The sequence below is a fragment of the Rhopalosiphum maidis genome, chromosome 2, assembly GCF_003676215.2.
Source record: "Rhopalosiphum maidis isolate BTI-1 chromosome 2, ASM367621v3, whole genome shotgun sequence".
NCBI lineage: Eukaryota > Metazoa > Arthropoda > Insecta > Hemiptera > Aphididae > Rhopalosiphum > Rhopalosiphum maidis.
The window spans coordinates 19,978,374-19,996,457 of record NC_040878.1 but is presented as its reverse complement, the minus strand read 5'-3'; the positions used below and the strand labels follow the sequence as shown (position 1 = coordinate 19,996,457).

At 30.3% G+C, this 18,084-nt stretch overlaps 1 protein-coding gene across 1 annotated transcript; it reads right to left on the bottom strand.

The window, feature by feature from the left end:
* Nucleotides 1-10,536: 10,536 nt before the first annotated feature.
* LOC113551413 (polyadenylate-binding protein 4-like) lies at nucleotides 10,537-17,818 on the bottom strand. The gene is made up of 9 exons (XM_026953648.1): nucleotides 17,346-17,818; nucleotides 13,832-14,025; nucleotides 13,225-13,503; nucleotides 13,038-13,154; nucleotides 12,777-12,971; nucleotides 12,402-12,617; nucleotides 12,049-12,205; nucleotides 11,456-11,850; nucleotides 10,537-11,382 (listed from the first exon to the last, which is right to left on the bottom strand). Exons 1-9 carry the CDS (start codon nucleotides 17,509-17,511, stop codon nucleotides 11,212-11,214), a joined length of 1,890 nt encoding a protein of 629 aa, XP_026809449.1. The 5' UTR covers nucleotides 17,512-17,818; the 3' UTR covers nucleotides 10,537-11,211.
* Between the last annotated feature and the right edge of the window lie 266 nt (nucleotides 17,819-18,084).

Below are 18,084 nucleotides of genomic sequence, written 5' to 3'. Positions count from 1 at the left end.
ACACGTATACTTAAAAAAATATATATACAACGTATGTGCTTACTGCTTATATTGTACAAAAATTCAGTGGCGCCGAACACAGGGTGCAGGTCGGGCGGCCGCATTATACAACGAAACCGGATATGCAATTGTTTTCGGGTTATGGGTTCTTCGGTTAAACCCTTGTAAAATTATTTGTGGGCTCTACGTTCAAAACTGGATAAAATTGTCTATGGTTTTCTCATCTGAAACCGGGTAAAAATTACGTGTATTTTGGATAAGGTGCTGTCGCTGTGTATGTGGGTTTCAGGTACACGGAACAGAATAATATTTTCTGCGGGCTACCCATTTTTACTCCCTGAATTAATAATGTTACGGGACTAAAATAAAGAATTATGAATTATACGTTTCGATATAATAATAACACAAATTTTAAATCGTTAATTACTAAAAAAATAATAAATTAGCATAGTTAACATATTTAAATGCATACATCGTAAGTTCTCGTGTCTGTGAAATATAATTTAGAGAAAAAAAATTGTTATTTGAAAAAAGAAGTAATTACGTTAAGTACACAAAAGATAATTGCCTTCCTCCGGTTACTGTTATTTAAATTCAACACTTCTAATTCTAAAACTATACTTAATATATAAATATTATTTTAAATTAATATGTATACAATATAATAGATATATTATAAATCAATAATAATTATAACTTTCTATGATATAGTAATATTTTATTGTAAACTAGCAGCCCGAACTTCTTCCGGAAGAAATTATTTTTTATAATTTAATTTAAAATCATATTATTATTCTTTGGCCACACAAATAATATAAATTATAATTACATATTGTAATTATTGTTATTGCTAATTTCTGAAAATTAAATATTCTACATTTTGAATTCAACTACTGGAGTGGTAAATGTAATAATAAATTATTTGTTCATTGAATAATATATATTTTGAATGGAAAAATGCAAGTGCAAACAAATAAATAATTAAATAATAATAATAAAAATAATAAATTAACAAATATATGCATATATAATAATTATTATTATGAAATATGAAGCGATAAGGTCAGATACGCACAAAATCGGTTTCCTTTGTCTCCAAAATCAGGTTAGATTTTTATTATATAGATATTTAGATTAGACAGACAGTTATATATTGTAGCTGAACTATTAAAATCGAAATACTCTAGGGTTTTTAATCTATATAATGGTACAGCAACTGAAATGAATAAATATTACTCTGCACAGAATGATGTATAAATGTTTTACAGATGGCAAACTGGGCAAACTGGCCAGCTAATCCGCCTGATCCTATATATCTATTATAGTATTATAGGTAATATTTAAAAAAACGCGCGCACAAGATACTAGACATATTATAATAGTCATTTTACAAATTTAATATAAGTAATAATTGAGTACATTATTGTACACCGGTACACTCGGTACACCTTATAAAAAAAATACAATAAATTCCGTGGAGTTGTGCACACATAATAATTATGAATAGGGCTAGCCGGCTAGGATTTCTATGCAATAAAATATTGTAAAATATGTATTTTATTTACCAAAATATGCAAAAACAATTTTTTTTAAATATTATTTAATATTATTACCTGCTATTATTAAATTATGTTTTTTTTTAATTTTCAAATGAGAACGACCGGCGATTAAATCGAAGATTTATGTTGGCTGAAATTCCTTTCCACATCACACAATGTTGTTAGAGCATATTTAAATGACCTGATTTGTCCCGGATTTAAAGTAATATTAATATATTTTTCTTCAGTTTTATATTCACCGTTGATAGATAATGTTACACATTTTTAGAAATATTTTAAATCCCTTATTATTCTCTAGTAATAAGTTCATTTTAGTTTTGATAGTATATTTACGATAATTCGACAAATAAATCAATAATTATTGACGCTCATTAAATAAATACCATTTAAATTTAACAAGATTCTCAAAAATTTATATATATATGCAATTATGTGAATTATGTACAAAATATGCAAAACAATAAATTGTATTATTTCATCAAGGATAAACCAAATCGTAGATATATCTGACAACCAATCAATTTTGACTTAAGGAAAAAAACATTCAAATGTATAGAAATCCTAGCCCTAATTATGAATAATAATTATAATAACTATGAATGCATTGAAATAATTTTAAAAATATACTAAAACTTACTAATACTACCAATAATACAATATCATTTAGTTCAATAAATAAACCTATAAAATACGATTTGCGCTGTATTATAAACTTCAACACTATACTGCATATATATAATATAGTAACGTCGAACGTGTGGTTCCGCAGCATTAGGTTTGCGAAAATATCGTACACGGCGCCGAAATCCTTTGCCATCGGCCGAAGTCGTCGAACAGGACGACTGCGACTGCACGTGGAGAAAACACTGCAATAAGTAAACTACTTGTGTCGGTTTAAGTCAATTACGCACGTTATTCGGCCATCTAATACCTAAAGACTCTGCCGGCTCGGTGGTTAGCTGTAAAAGCGCGGTTAGCGACACCGCTCCGACTACAGTACCAAATAGTATGCGGTGATAATGACACATTACGTCAGAGGCGGCAATTTTTCACAGGTCAGCGTTGTGACGGTCAACGGAAATCACAATCAAATTACCGGCTGGCGAGCCAAGCGCTTGATTGATATGCGTATATAGTATGTATACAGCATTCCGAACGCATGCCGATGCCGATGCAAATTAATGTGTTCGTGACATGATGTCAGTGATGACACCACAGTATTTTGATATATAATAAATATATATATCGTCACCACAGCCACAGTCAGGGTATATAATATAATATACAGTAAAGGATCTAGGACATTTTGGCGTGGTCGTGCGATAAGTTTATCATTTTTTGTCCTTGAATATCGCTCGCTAGATACAGCAAAAATATTTTATACAAATAGTGAGTTTTATTAATTTTAATTTTAATAATTAGTTAATTAATTAATATTTATTTATAATGTCAAAATTAATTGAATCCACGAAGGAACGAGATGTCTTAGTGAATAATGGTTTTATGTATTTATTTGACGCATCAAGTGGTGATGGAAAACGTCGTTTTTGACGTTGCCGAAATAAAACTGAGTGTAAAGCTCGGATACACACAACAGTAGATGATATTGAGATAATAAAATCAAAAAACGAACATAGTCATGATTCTGAAGCATCAAAGATCGAAGGAAATGTAGCAGTTAACCAAATAAAACGACGTGCGGCTGAAACCACGGAATCCACATTAAATGTTATAAATGAATGCCTGGCTGGTTTATCAGAAGCAGCTAAGGTAGGTCTAATTTTAATGATATTATACAATACAAAAAATATGGCCAAAGTAATAAAAAATTATATTAATTATGAAAATAAAACATAAAATATAGTAAGTAATATATAATATGTAATAAAATATTTTACAATCCATACTATTAAGATAACAAGAAAATCTCACAAAAAATTTCAAAAAAAAATTGGTGAATTGCGTCTTATATCAAAATATAATAACGATGCAGATTTTTCTATTTATGTTAAAATGATAATTGCAATTTCATTTGTTTCAATCAACAATATTGACATAGCAATCGACGTGTTAGATGCGTATTTACCAGAAGAACTTCAACCCTCACTTGAATAGTTTGAAGATAATTATATTGGACGATTAAATCGAATGAATGGAGACCTGCTAGATTTCCACCATCAATTTGGAATTTATACGAGCGAGTACTAATTGGTATACACAGAACCAATAATCATGCAGTGGCTGCCAACCGCAAAATAAATGTTGAGATGGGAATGATCCATCCTACATTATGGTCATTTATTTAAATAATTCAAGAATCAGATACACGAGACATGTTAACATATTTAAGAGGTGTAACACATAATATTTCTTTAAAATAGTAAGTTTTTTAACCATAAATTGTCAATTATATTTTTTTTATAGACTGATTTTTTTTTAAGTTGTATAAATAATAATAAATAATTTTAATAATGTTTTTTTGGTAAATTTTTTAGCTATACATTTTTAATTATATTTTTTTAATCAACTGAATTATTTTAAATTGTATAAATAATAATAAAAAATTTTGATAAAATAAAAAGAAGTATTTTACGCCAAAATGTCCCATTTCGTACAGTAAAACCTCGGTAAAACGGAAACCTTGGTAATACGAAAAATTTCTTTGGTGCTTTTTTTCAAATTTCATTTTTTTTGGACCCCGTCAAAACGGAAACCCTGTTAACACAGAAAAATTGCATGGTCCCAAGCGATTTCGTCTTATCGAGGTTTTACTGTATATGAATCTGGACAATCTTGTTCAGTACCGCCGTGCCACCGCAACTATAGACATTGTCATTGAATTCGAAGACATGTACTTACCATTGGTTGTGTGTTACCGTAATCCCATAATACACAATATTTGTTTTTTATTTTTACACTATATTTTTATCTTTGTTGATGCGTCTCAGACACCGACATTGTATTTATCGTTTATCATTGTACGATCGCAAAACACCATTTGTGATTTGGACCGGCTGCTTTATCGGTAGCCGTATTATTTTTATGCGTCTCCGATTACGTCGGATTTGGGACGTTTTTATTTTGACGTGCGTCCGAGTGTGCCACCGCTTCATGGCAGTCTACGCGACGTAAAACATATTAGTAATGTTTTTATCATTGTTGTCCGGTTTTTTCGCCGGCTGTTCCATCGCCGCCCGTCAACTTTTCTACCGTTTTTCGATACCTTTGTACGTGCAATGATACAGTACAGTCTCGTTATCTATGAGTCTATGACGCTTCATCAAGCAGTCGGTCGTATTGTTACGTAACGATTAATATTGCTGAACTCTCGTAAATTAGTAACGTTTGCCATAATTGCTATTGGTGCCATCGGGGCAGCATCGTTATCCACTCCGCCACTCCTGTACTGCTGCAGGCGCATCACCGTGTCGCCGTCCCCGCCGGGCCGCGTGATTGTAAAAGGCGAACGCGTTCGGCTGGTCGCCATGCAGACGGGGTCTAACGTGTTTATAGCCAAGCGTGCGGCACCCGCGAACTCATCACATCACGGGGTGCCGGAGAACGTGTGTTGGTGACTTATCGCCAGACTCCGTGTCTCCTCCTCCTCGTATATTATCACCTCCGGGCCCCGATCCAACCGAACTCGGTTTTAGGAAAATCAATTTTTTTTTTTATAAATATGAATTCAGGTGAGAAATAAAAAATGTAATGCTAGAGGAAATCGGCTATTTAAAAATTAGGGAAGATATTGTTGAAGCGATTTTTTTTTCATCTACGACGTGTAAACATGTTTGTTGGACCACTTTTAGTAGTTGTTCGACATCAGAACCCGGTATTAAGAAAATCAAAATTGTTTAGTAGGAATAACATTTTTAATATGAATAAAACTTAAGCAAATGCTTATGATCGTATAAATTCAAAATGTGTTTTTAGCCTGTCCAACAAAAGTCTGACAACGTCTCTTGTTATATGTTATATGTATATTTTTGAATCAGTTTTTAGCGTTTTATTTTAATTTGTAGTGCTGTTGGCGCTAAAAACTTTGTAATTGAATAACTCCGCCTAAAATAGATTCTAACAAATGTTCAACAATGTCTTCTGAGTATTTTTGGAAGAGTTTTAACTTTTTTAAGGTGTTGTTTTGCTTACGTAGTGCTGGGCATGTAGTTAGCACTACAAACGTGGAAATTGAATAACTTTTAATAAAGCTTCCAACAAATTCCAACTATTGTCTAACATCGTCCAACAAGTCCGAGAAGAGTTTGTTGAAATGATTTTAAATTGTTGTGCCAACTTTGTAGTGCCTGCAGTTTCACGTAGGTCCCTGATCCTGCATCATTGCGTCGTTTCATTCTACGGGGACAGCTAAGAACCACAGTTTTACGTACATCGTCGGTTCGTCAACTACTGTATCTTCTAAAGCGATATAGTATCTTCTATAGTATCTTTGTATAATTCTTCGCTGTTTGAGTTATCGCAAAATACCATAATTTTCCCTTTGTACTGGGGTGCTATATAACTATATATCAGTCACCATGTACCTATACTGATACAGTGATACTAACTGATTATTGTGTGCTTAGGACGCTTACGTTTGCTCATGTTCTATATAACGCATTACGCTAAAATTGAAAGCGGTCGGGGCTGCTGATGCTACTCGTCTCGGGCATAACTTCTAAAAAAACCCAACTTTGATCCACGAAATCATCATATTGATAATGATAATACTTGTATCGATAACTTCATTAATAATAACATTGATTCGATTTCATTGATGTTGGCTGATTCGTTGTTTGCAGACATTTTATAATAAATTCTTTTTAAATAAAAAATACGAGTTTCGTCTGATGCTGTGCTTCCCAGACGACGCGCGACGAGTACAACGTTGTTTATTACTAGCCAGCTAGTACGTTCATCGTTATCATTCTTATTGGCCAGAATTAAAAACTAACGTCCTTTTTATTTTCCAAACATGATTATTTTTATATATAATACCATAGTACGTACGGTAAATAGAATAACAAATTATATTTTAACGAGGATTCGTATTTCGATTTGTATTATTATTTATTCTGTACTTGTTTTATACTTTTTGGCGCTTTTTTGATATTTAATATTAATATTTTTTCTTTCATTTAGTAGAGTTACTACAGGCACATTTTTCTAATAAGAATAGTTTGAAAAATAATCAATATTCGATCCAGTGACTAGAAATCGCATTCATATAAGATGACTAATGACTAACAATATTTATTAGTCCTTAAAGTACAACAAAAGTATACTACAAACACCCAAAGCCTTTCCAATAATACCATAATAAATTAAAACAAAACCCGTAAAATAAATTATTAATTATAGATATCATACGGCTTTATTTAGGTACAGTATTACTGCAAGAGATTCTAAAATTCTAAATCCTTCGAAATCGATATATTAATATGCGTTCGTAATGTTCGTATAATATATTATAATCTGTTGACTGACTTGATAGAACACGGTGGTCACTCGAATGCCCGATCATGATTACCAGGATCCTAATGCACGACCGTCACTTTAATTGGTTCTCAAGTACTAGTGCACTACTTATGTTAATAATTTACAAACTAAAACATATATTGTATTTCTATGCTAAATAATAAATATATATATATTATATTATAATGTTTATAGTCGTCTATAGACTATAGTACATGATACTAATATTATTTGCACGCTGTACATAAGTATACACCATGATATTGCACGCAAGAAATTATGTAATAATAATTTATAAGTAAATGTGCTTTACTTTCAGAACTGACCCGGTGAATAAATGGTAAACAAAATTGTGCACTCAAAACTTCGTTATAAGATATAATAATTGAAATAAATAGAAATCAAATACTCACTATACACTCTAGCATCACGCTAGATTTAATAGTTAAATAAATTATTATAAGTTATAACATTAAAATATACGTTATTATTCACAAATTATTATTTAGTATTGAGGAGAATTTATTCAGACAACAGTTCTATATTTGACTAGAAAACTGCGTGCTGACGTAGTAAAGTTAGGCATATACATTACCTACTATAACACATTAATACTGTATTTTGTTTGTGATCGTACACGTGTATCACGTGTCTGCAGCATCACATCGCGTTTGCCAATACAGTTTATAATTTTCTATCTCTAGAAAATATCTCAATAAATAAGTGCACGCAACAATCGTATACTAATGCACTATATATGGTACGTTTGTACAATAGGGATAATATATTACAACATGTCAACATATATTTACTTTGACCACGAACTACTGAACTAGTATAAAAGCATTTTTATTTATTTTTTGTAAAATTACGACGTTTTAAGTAAAAGTTTCCAATTGTTCTTAATTCTTATTCCTTTTAAAAGTACCTATCCATTTTCAAACAAATATTGCCATATAAATATTATCTAAAATATCTTTTTTGGAGTTTAACAACATACAATTTTTTAGAAGCTTCACGCTTAGCATTTTAGCAATTTAGTTGAGCAGATCTTTTATAATTTTTACTTGTTTTAAGTTTATTAAGATGCTGTACTAACTACTAATACGCGCATTATTATACAATAACGGGATACGAGAAGCACCTAACCTAAGCTAAGTGAAGCTGTTTAACAAATAACAATACATCAACTGTAGTAACTATTATTTACATTTGTTAAGACTTCTTGAAGATCTAGTTATAATCATAAGTATTTATAATAAATTTGATAATTACCCGTATTGCAATGACGAGATAATACTAAACATGTTGTCAGGATCCCATCATAATAAATAACTTGTTGGATGTATCTATGCTTCAAACACACGAAACAGAAACTCTATAAGTCTGACGGCGCTGAATCTGTAATGGATTTACAATGCAAGTACGGATCGATCATTTTGACGGCAGCAACGACTACCATCACCAATATCATTGGCACATTGTCACCTATGGGCGGGTACAATAGAAATACGTGCGTGCAACCAAGTCTGATCAAATCAATCCGCGTTAAATCATCGTAGACTTGCTGCGTTGAGACAATTAGATATACTGGCCCAGCATCACCGCAGTCTGTCATTGGAACTAATCTCTATATTGTCCGTCGACGAGTAATACAAAAAGGCCGATTTAGGCGTCGAGCATGCATCCCTGTATCGATCCTCGGCTTCGATAATAAATTGGTACGGCATATTCCACCGCTTTCTGGATGAAGAAATTCTCATCTCTACAAGCTGTTCTGTTAGGAGGGCGTCATACTACTCGATACTGATAGCCGCATGTGTTGTCTCTCACACGTACGATATAGACAAAACTCGTTTACGCAGTCTGAGTAGAACTCAATCAATTTTGTCTCTAGAGACTAGAGTAAATAATATATTTACCATTATAAAATTAAAAGATGACAATATTTCGGAGGGCAAGACGCTCGAATTTTTCTCATTATTTCCATTTCCCAGTATAACATTCATTATAATCGTTTATAGAATTAGTGAAAAACTGAAAATTAAGACGGAGACAACACATGCGGGTATGATGAGGAACCCATATATCTGCGATTTAATCCCGTTCGGTTTCAGCGTTTTCCTAGTCGAGACAAATCCATGATCACTGATCAGAATTCCTACATTATGTTGCTGACTTAGGTCCACACGCCGTCGTTCATGGACGTAAATAGGGTCTCAATTAGTCAATAAATACGTAGAGGTTGAATCCAAAAGGTTTTAAGAACAAAAAGAGCGAGATTTATTTCCACTCTTTTCATACACACAATTTTATCAATTATGTATTTGAATCATCAGTTATATTTATGTTTGGATGATTGTACGACACAGTTTAATTGTACCCACACATACATGTTCGCGGCTCATATACGTCTATATAGTTATTCGAACGACAATGCATTTCATAATTATTAATAACCACTTAAAATATATAAGAGGCCATTAGCAGCTGTTTATAAAACGTTAAAACGAAATCAATGAAAATCTGCTAACATATTAAAATTATTAGTTTGTAATTATTACCATGGTTATAGATTATATAATAAAAATTACCTACCTAAATAGATATTAAAATGAAGTAACACATGGCAGGGAGGGTTTAATATCATATTACTTTTTCTCAACTTAATTTGCTGTCAAACTTTATGCTATAAAAATACAATCGCTAAAACATCTACTATATTCATATATTAATTGGTTAAAACAAATATTTGAATAATTGATAACTGAATATATTACCAAAATGATATTGGTTTACAACTAATGAATTTAAATATCTATAAGTTAATGCTTATAATTCATACACAGATGTAATAATAATTGTAACTAATGCCTCTGATATACTATTTATCAAATATTAAGTAGGTACAGTAATATATAATTATGAATTAAGAAGCAAACAATTTCTGTTTCCTTTGCAATGTATAAATTAAATTTTTCATGTTATGTAGAGTTGTGCTTAATTATTAATTTGGAATATTGTACATCCATAATTATTTAATCAATATTTTGATCATATTCAATTACATAGATAACTAATAGTTCAAGAACAAGTTTTATCTGATGTAAAGAAAACATACCTATATTCAAGTCATTACTTAAATATTGACAACCAAACAGACAAAAAAATTTCAATCGAAAATAGTTATTAAAATTTATATCTCTTTTTTTGTTTGTCTAGCAGTGCTTTATATTTGCATGACGTCAACAGTCATATGGTTAAACAAGAATAAACACCACTTATTTAAAACCATAAAAAAAAATAATTGTTATCTTTGACAAGATTATAGCAGCAATTTTTGACACAACAAAACCACAAGTTTTAAATTCTCACTCTATATAGTTATATAGCAATACCATACAATTACTTTTAAAACTAATAGAATTTAAATATTGTATTATAGATATTTTTCAGGATTGGTTATGCAAGGAAATAATGATTTAAGATACCATTTTTAGATCTGTAAAATGTTATGTATAATTCAGTGGTATTTGAAATACAAATTTAAACTGTAGAGAATAAATATGCAACAAATAGTCCAAATGAGTAATTTCTTTAGATATTATATTGTAAAACACAAGATTTCTTATTGTTAACAAAAATTCTATTGATCAATGAAATGCATTGTTTTATGAAATATGAATGAACGGATTAATTATCAGTAGTAAGCACAACATATTTAATGTGATGATCTTCAAGTCCCATTTTTTTTTTTTTGAAGTATTAATATTGACAAGCAATAAATATATTTTTTTTATAAAAAAGAATTTATAAGGTTATGAACAAGGCCAATATAATAGAGGACAAACATATGATTTAGTAGTTGTCAATTTTTTAATTTGATAATTTATCAAAAACAAAATTTCCAAAAAAATGTTGTGACATTACTACCGAAATTGAAACCGCACTATATTCCAGTTTAGTTCAATTTAATATTTTTTTTTTTACATTATTTTAATTTTCCCATTTTTTTGTTGATTTTTTTAAATTAATTTTTTTATGCGCTCAAATTTTTTACTCAGACAGAACTTTTAATTTTCCCACTGTATAAAAAAAAATTAGTTATTAATGAAAAAGAAATTTTTAAACGAATATTTGTATAAAATGTAATATGATGAAAACGTCATGGGCGCAATTATTCTTTCTTCACTTGGGTCTGTTGTGCTTGATGGGCTTGAAGTACAGCAACAGCCTCTTCTACTTTGTTCTTCAAAGATTCATGATGTTCCAACATGTGAAGCAAATCTGAGTTGTCGATCTCCAACAACATACCAGTGATTTTACCAGTCAAGTCAGGGTACATTCGCTATAATATAATAATGAATAATTTAAAATATACCATCTAACATATAATTACCAAGTGTAAATTTAAATTTTACCTGAATAAGAGGGAAAAGCCTCTCTCCCAACATCTGTTTTTGATCTTCTGGTTTAGCGGTAGCCAACATCGTTGCAGTAAGTGGTTCTTGTCCATGTACATGTACAGCTGCTTGTACTGGTGCAGGTGGTTGACCAGGTTGTGCTTGTCCCATACCTTGAGCTTGTCCAGGAGGATTACGCATATTAGCTGTATATTTATATCCAGAACCTGTACGTGCTCCAGGAACACGTACACCTCCAGCAGCAACAGCACCTGGCATTTGTTGTTGGGCTGTACTAATAGGTCTAGCATTTCTATCCACCATAGTGTTTCTAGCCAATGCAGCTTGTTGACCAGCAGGTACAGGAGCACGAGCTCCAATGTTTCGGTATTGTGTGGCCATATTTGGATAACCTAAAAAATAATTGACAAATTATTTAAACAAATGTAAAGATATATTATTTTGATTTAGGCAATAACAGACATGTTGTATTAATGTATATAAGGCATCACAATGATGTATACCCAAATAATCGTTGGAGTATCATAAGAGAGTAGTAAAATAAAAGTAACTATAGATGAAAAATTAAATTAATTATATACAAAAGGTACCTGCAGCAGCAGCTTGCGGTGCTCCAGCCCTAACTTGTGGTTGGGAAGCCCATCTTGGTTGTGGACGAATCTGAGTCATTTGAGTAGGTCCATAGAAACGCTGTGGCTGAGGAATAGTAGGTACGAAGTAACCACTTGAAGCACCAGGTTGATATATCTATAATTCAAATTTGGATGTTAACTTTTTAATTTTTGTAATCTTATGTGATTAGCTTGTATACAATAGTAAATTTTGTTGAGTAAATTGTATTGAACAAAAACATTTGTTATAAAAATAATAAATTTGTTTAATTGCCATTTAGCATTTTACACATTTAACTAAGAATTAAAAATAAAAGCTATAATTGACTTACTGGGCCAATAGATTGCATTCTCATATTAGTGTTGCGTTGTAGATATTGGGAATCTAAATGGGCTTTACGATCTTCTTTACGTTGAGCCAATGCAACATATAATGGTTTAGTACCAACAATGCGACCATTCATATCTGTTACTGCTTTGGTAGCTTCTTCTGGAGATGAAAAACATACAAAACCAAAGCCTTTACTACGGCCATCATCCATCATAACCTAGAAAGTTATAATTTATAATAATTTAATATGCAACATACTCAACAAAAATATGCCAATGATAATTTGTTTAGTCAGAAGTTTATTTTCCAGATATTGTAATAGATAACATATAAGTGACTAGAAAATTATCTTATTTTAAATTATTTAAATATTTACCTTGGCACTTGTGATAGTTCCAAAGACACTGAATTCTTTGCGTAAACGTTCGTCGTCAATTGTGTCATCCAAATTTTTCACATACAAATTAACTCCTTGGTATCTATTCATACGTTCAATCTTATACTGTTCGAACTTGCGTTTTAATTCTTGTTGGCGTTCAGCTTTCTTTTGAGCACGACCTACATAATATGTCTAACATATCGTTTTATTAATAACATGAATATTATCTTTTAATCTTCTAAATTATTATATACTAACTTTTCCTTCTGGACTTTCTTTGCCATGTAATTCTGTGACTGCTTTTTCAGCTTCTTCGGGATCTTCAAATGCCACAAATCCAAAACCTCTAGAACTTCCATCTTCTCTAAACATAACCTAGAAATACATTATAAATTAATAAATAACTACATTATATATTATAAAAATCAAAATTATGTATAATAACCTTGAAGCTAGTAATTGATCCATATTTTTCAAACATCTCAAACAATTCTTTGTCATTGACATTTTCATCTATATTCTTAATGTAAACATTTGTGTAAAGTTTAGCTTTTTGACCCAACTCCTTTTCACGATCTTTTCTGCCAACAAATCGACCAACAAATACTTTTTTTCCATTGAGCAACATGCCATTAACTTTTTCAATAGATTGAGTGGCAGACTGTTCCATTTCAAAATGGACAAAACCATAGCCTTTTGACTGACCAGTCTCATCTTGAGCAACCTATACAAGTTTAAAACATAAAACTATTTAAAAATAATAAGGTAATTTAGGTAATTATTTTATTTATATCATCAAGTAGGTACCTAGATATCGTTTTATTTAATTAGTATAAAATGAAAATTTTATATAAGTGAATTTGTATTAAATTAAGTATTTCATAATATAATTTAAATTTGTTGTATTAAAAACATAAAATACAGTTTTCAAATAAATTAACTGATCCAAGGTCATTTTAACAATAATACTCATTACACTTTTACATTGAATCAGATAAAAACCTTAGCCTAGTAATTTTATAATTAATTCATACATAAAAACAATCACTTACTTTACAACTCAATATGTTTCCGAAGGCAGAAAATGTGTCATACATGGCTTTATTATCAATACTCCTGTCCAGGTTTTTGATAAACACATTGCCTACACCAGATTTTCTAAGAGAAGGATCTCTCTGAGACCACATAATTCTCATTGGGCGCCCTTTAAGAACATCAAAATTCATGGTGTCCAAAGCACGTTCGGCTACAATAAAAAAAACATTATAAATTAATATTTAAATAATTAGTAGATACTCAATTAATACATATCAGTGTTTTGATAACCTAATTTATCAGAACTATAACAATATTGTACATTAAATAATTTATAAAAATATAATTTTTATTTTGCATAATATATAAAGTACATATATCAAGATTTTATTTCTGCAGAGAGAAGATAGGGAAGATTTATTATACTATTATTTTCCAAGAGAATGTGTCTACTACACATATAGAACAGGAATTGAAAAAATAAGAGGTTAGGTGGTTGTAGTGTGGTGTTTAGCTTTGGTTTATTCACAATCACATTTTATCAGTAAATAGAATGTACAATACTGAACTGACTTTCCTGTTATACGAGACTACAATGATTTTTGACTTCATCACAATCCTGTTATTTAAAACCACCAAAATGGTACTTTCCTGTTACATGAGACTACGGCTATTTTTGTGACTACCACAATTAGCTGAACAATATCCACGCTTTATTAGTGGATTTACCATTTTTTTTACCACTATTATTTTTTGTATTTATTATAATTATATTATTTTATTGTTTTTAGTGATCATACGCCACATATGTAGCGTGTATAGTGTAAAATACATTACAAATGATTACTGGGTATTTAAATCCTTTTTTTTATACATATAATTTGAATATAGCCATTCATATTTATACAAACATATATATTAAATAAAATTAAAGTAGTTTTTGATAATAGGAAAGTGTGCAAATTTTGGTAGTCTTGGGAAGTAGTCGTGAAAATAGTCTCGTATAACAGGAAAGTACTAAATATTCTTATCAAATTTATTATCAAAATGTATCAGACATATAATTGACAATAAAATCATTACTAACAATTACATATTAACCAAATGGATAGATTAATGTTTGTAGCGCTAAATTTCACATATACTTGTCTTTTTAAAACCAATATTGTTTAATACGTTGACTGCTAAATTCCATACATCTTTTAGTAAGTGCTTATGTACTGTAAGTATATTATAATAAAGTTCATAAATATTAATAAATAGAAATACAGTCACATATTTTAAAACAGCGTGAATATTTATTTAAAATGATCTATTTATTAATTAAGTAAATCAATGATAATAATTGTTAAATGACATCTAACACATTATTGTATCTTAAGGACAATTATTGGTACTGAAAAAATCAGTTAACCTGTTAAATTAATATATCAAGTAAATGTTCTAATATCAGATTAATTTTTGCAACAATATGTTTCAGATATATGCTTGTCTCTTTTAATTTATTCATCACACTAATTATTAAATCTAAGTAAATGTTCTGATGTCAGATTAATGTTTGCAGCAATATGTTTCAGATATATGCTTGTCTCTTTTAATTTAATCATCATACAAATTGATAAATCTAAGTAAATGTTCTAATATCAGATTAATGTTTGCAGCAATATGTTTCAGATATATGCTTGTCTCTTTTTATTTAATCATCATACAAATTAATAAATCCAAGTAAATGTTCTAATATCAGATTAATATTTGCAGCAATATGTTTCAGATATATGCTTGTCTCTTTTAATTTAATCATCATACAAATTAATAAATCCAAGTAAATGTTCTAATATCAGATTAATATTTGCAGCAATATGTTTCAGATATATGCTTGTCTCTTTTAATTTAATCATCACACTAATTATTAAATCTAAGTAGGTACCAAAATTTTCTAATATGTATCAGATTAATGTTTACAGCACTGTGTTTCAGACATATGCTTGTCTCTTTGAAATCATCATTAAATTAATCTACTTACATAAATTAAAAGTTCCAAGTTCTTAGCGTCTTGGTAAAATTGAATTTCCTAAATAATTAATACATATTGGTAGACCTTACTATGAATATGTTATTAAATTTAAAAATATTTTAGTTATACCTATTTTACTATCAATATATCAGATGTGTGTTCACAGCAAATTAATTCAGACATATGCTTGTCTCGTTAATATCATCATAAATATTAATAAAGTAAATAGATTTTATGCAAAATACCTTCAACTCAATAGTTTAATGAACAAATTCTATGCAACACTACACAACATCCTACCATAATTGTACCAGTCTCGATGGCAGAGTGTCAAGTGAAAATACACAAAAGGACTTATTTTATAGGACTGGACAGTGATAAGTATACTTATTATCAGATTTGAATGAACACAATAGATAATCTCCAAGTAATTACATTGTTAATAAGTACATTCTTAGTTGTATATCAGAATAAGTGTTAGCAATATCACTGCCTATCTAAAGTAATTTTAATAATAATGCGAGTATTTATAATTTAATAATAAAACTAATATAATTAAGACTGTAATAGATTATTTATTATATAAGATTTAATGCAATTATAAACAAGTTATCTATATATAAAGTACCTACAACCTATAATTGTTATGTATTAAGTTTATTGATGGATATTAAATGTTTTTTTTATCACGTTTTAAAAAATAATCATAAGTATCTATCTAATCTTTAAAATTTAAATAAATATTATTGCATCAATGGCATAATATATTAATATTTAATCCAATATATGGATATAAAACAATAAAAATTTCCAACTAATTTACTGATTTTTATCTATATAAACTACTAATAGAATTTAGATGTGACTTGAGATTTCAATGCAATTACAATCGCTTACTTAAATACTAAAATATTATCTTATTGATAGGCAAATGGTCAGGCAGAAAATAGGTTATCATTTATCAGTAGGTATGAGTATAATACCTATAAAAAAAAATAGGTTTTCTCATTAATCAATTATCGCGGCCTGAAAAATAAATATGAACCACATGAACACGTTAAGCTGTAAGTGTGAGAATAATCGTGAGACACACACATTTACATTGTCAAAAACACGTGATAATGTTGGCGGTTCCAGTGGAAACCACCACGCCATCATTGCCGTTGACAGTCGCCAGGTGAATAAACGGCGATAGAAGGAAGGGGGAGGGCAAAAAACATGATCAACGCATGGGCGCACGACACGAACGTATTAAAACTCAACTTATGTGCACCTACCCCTTCTCTAACCAACCCCACCAACTATTATAGTTGAGGAAAATAAGAAAAAAACCGATTCAAATATCGAATATTTACGATAGAAAATCACACGTGGCATTGGTATAGGGTAATTTCGGTGGATTGGAGGGGAGAGAGGAATTTGGAGAAAATAAAATTTCTTGGGACGGCTAAGAGAAATCGGTTGTGTACCAATCGCTACCAAGTACGATTAAACATATATAAAAACAAAAAGCTCACCGTCCGCCATGTTTTGAAAGTTGACATAGGCGTATCCCAATGATCTTCTAGTGATCATGTCACGACACACGCGGATTGAAAGGACAGCACCGACCGTGCTGAATTTCTCAAACAACATAGCTTCAGTCACGTCCGAATGCAAATCTCCAACGTACAACGAAGCCATCTTGGTGATTTGGTTGCTGCGTCAAATTAGCGTCGACAAAGAGAAAATATTAATAACGACGGCAAAACTCACGCGATATACTTCTTCTTTCGGATTTTGCGCGTGAACAAAATAATTATAATTTTTTTTATGTTTTAAGTAATTTTTCCTTTTTTTTTTAGTTAATTTAGTTTATTTTATAATTTTTTTGGGGTTTTTTAATTTATTTGAATTAAAAAACTACACTATTCCTCATGGGTTGTGTTTCGTAGACACGTACGACACAACCACATGTATTGAAAAGAAAAATTGGAGAAAAAAAACGAACGCACTGAGCTAACTCTACGAGATGACGCGTAGGTCTGCCGTCGTTGACCCCCTCCAATCAACATGCTCGTTTTTGCGCATGCGTACCGCTTCAGAATCCGTCAGACATATGACTACGACCAAGGTTACAGTTGTCAGGTGTGCCTCCCCAACAGACAAAAAATATCATCCAAAATCTGAATTCCCACCAAAAATCCAATGTATTTTTTGACATAGTTCTGAAAAATTGTATATTTATTCATTTACTAATTGTTATGCCATCACTGG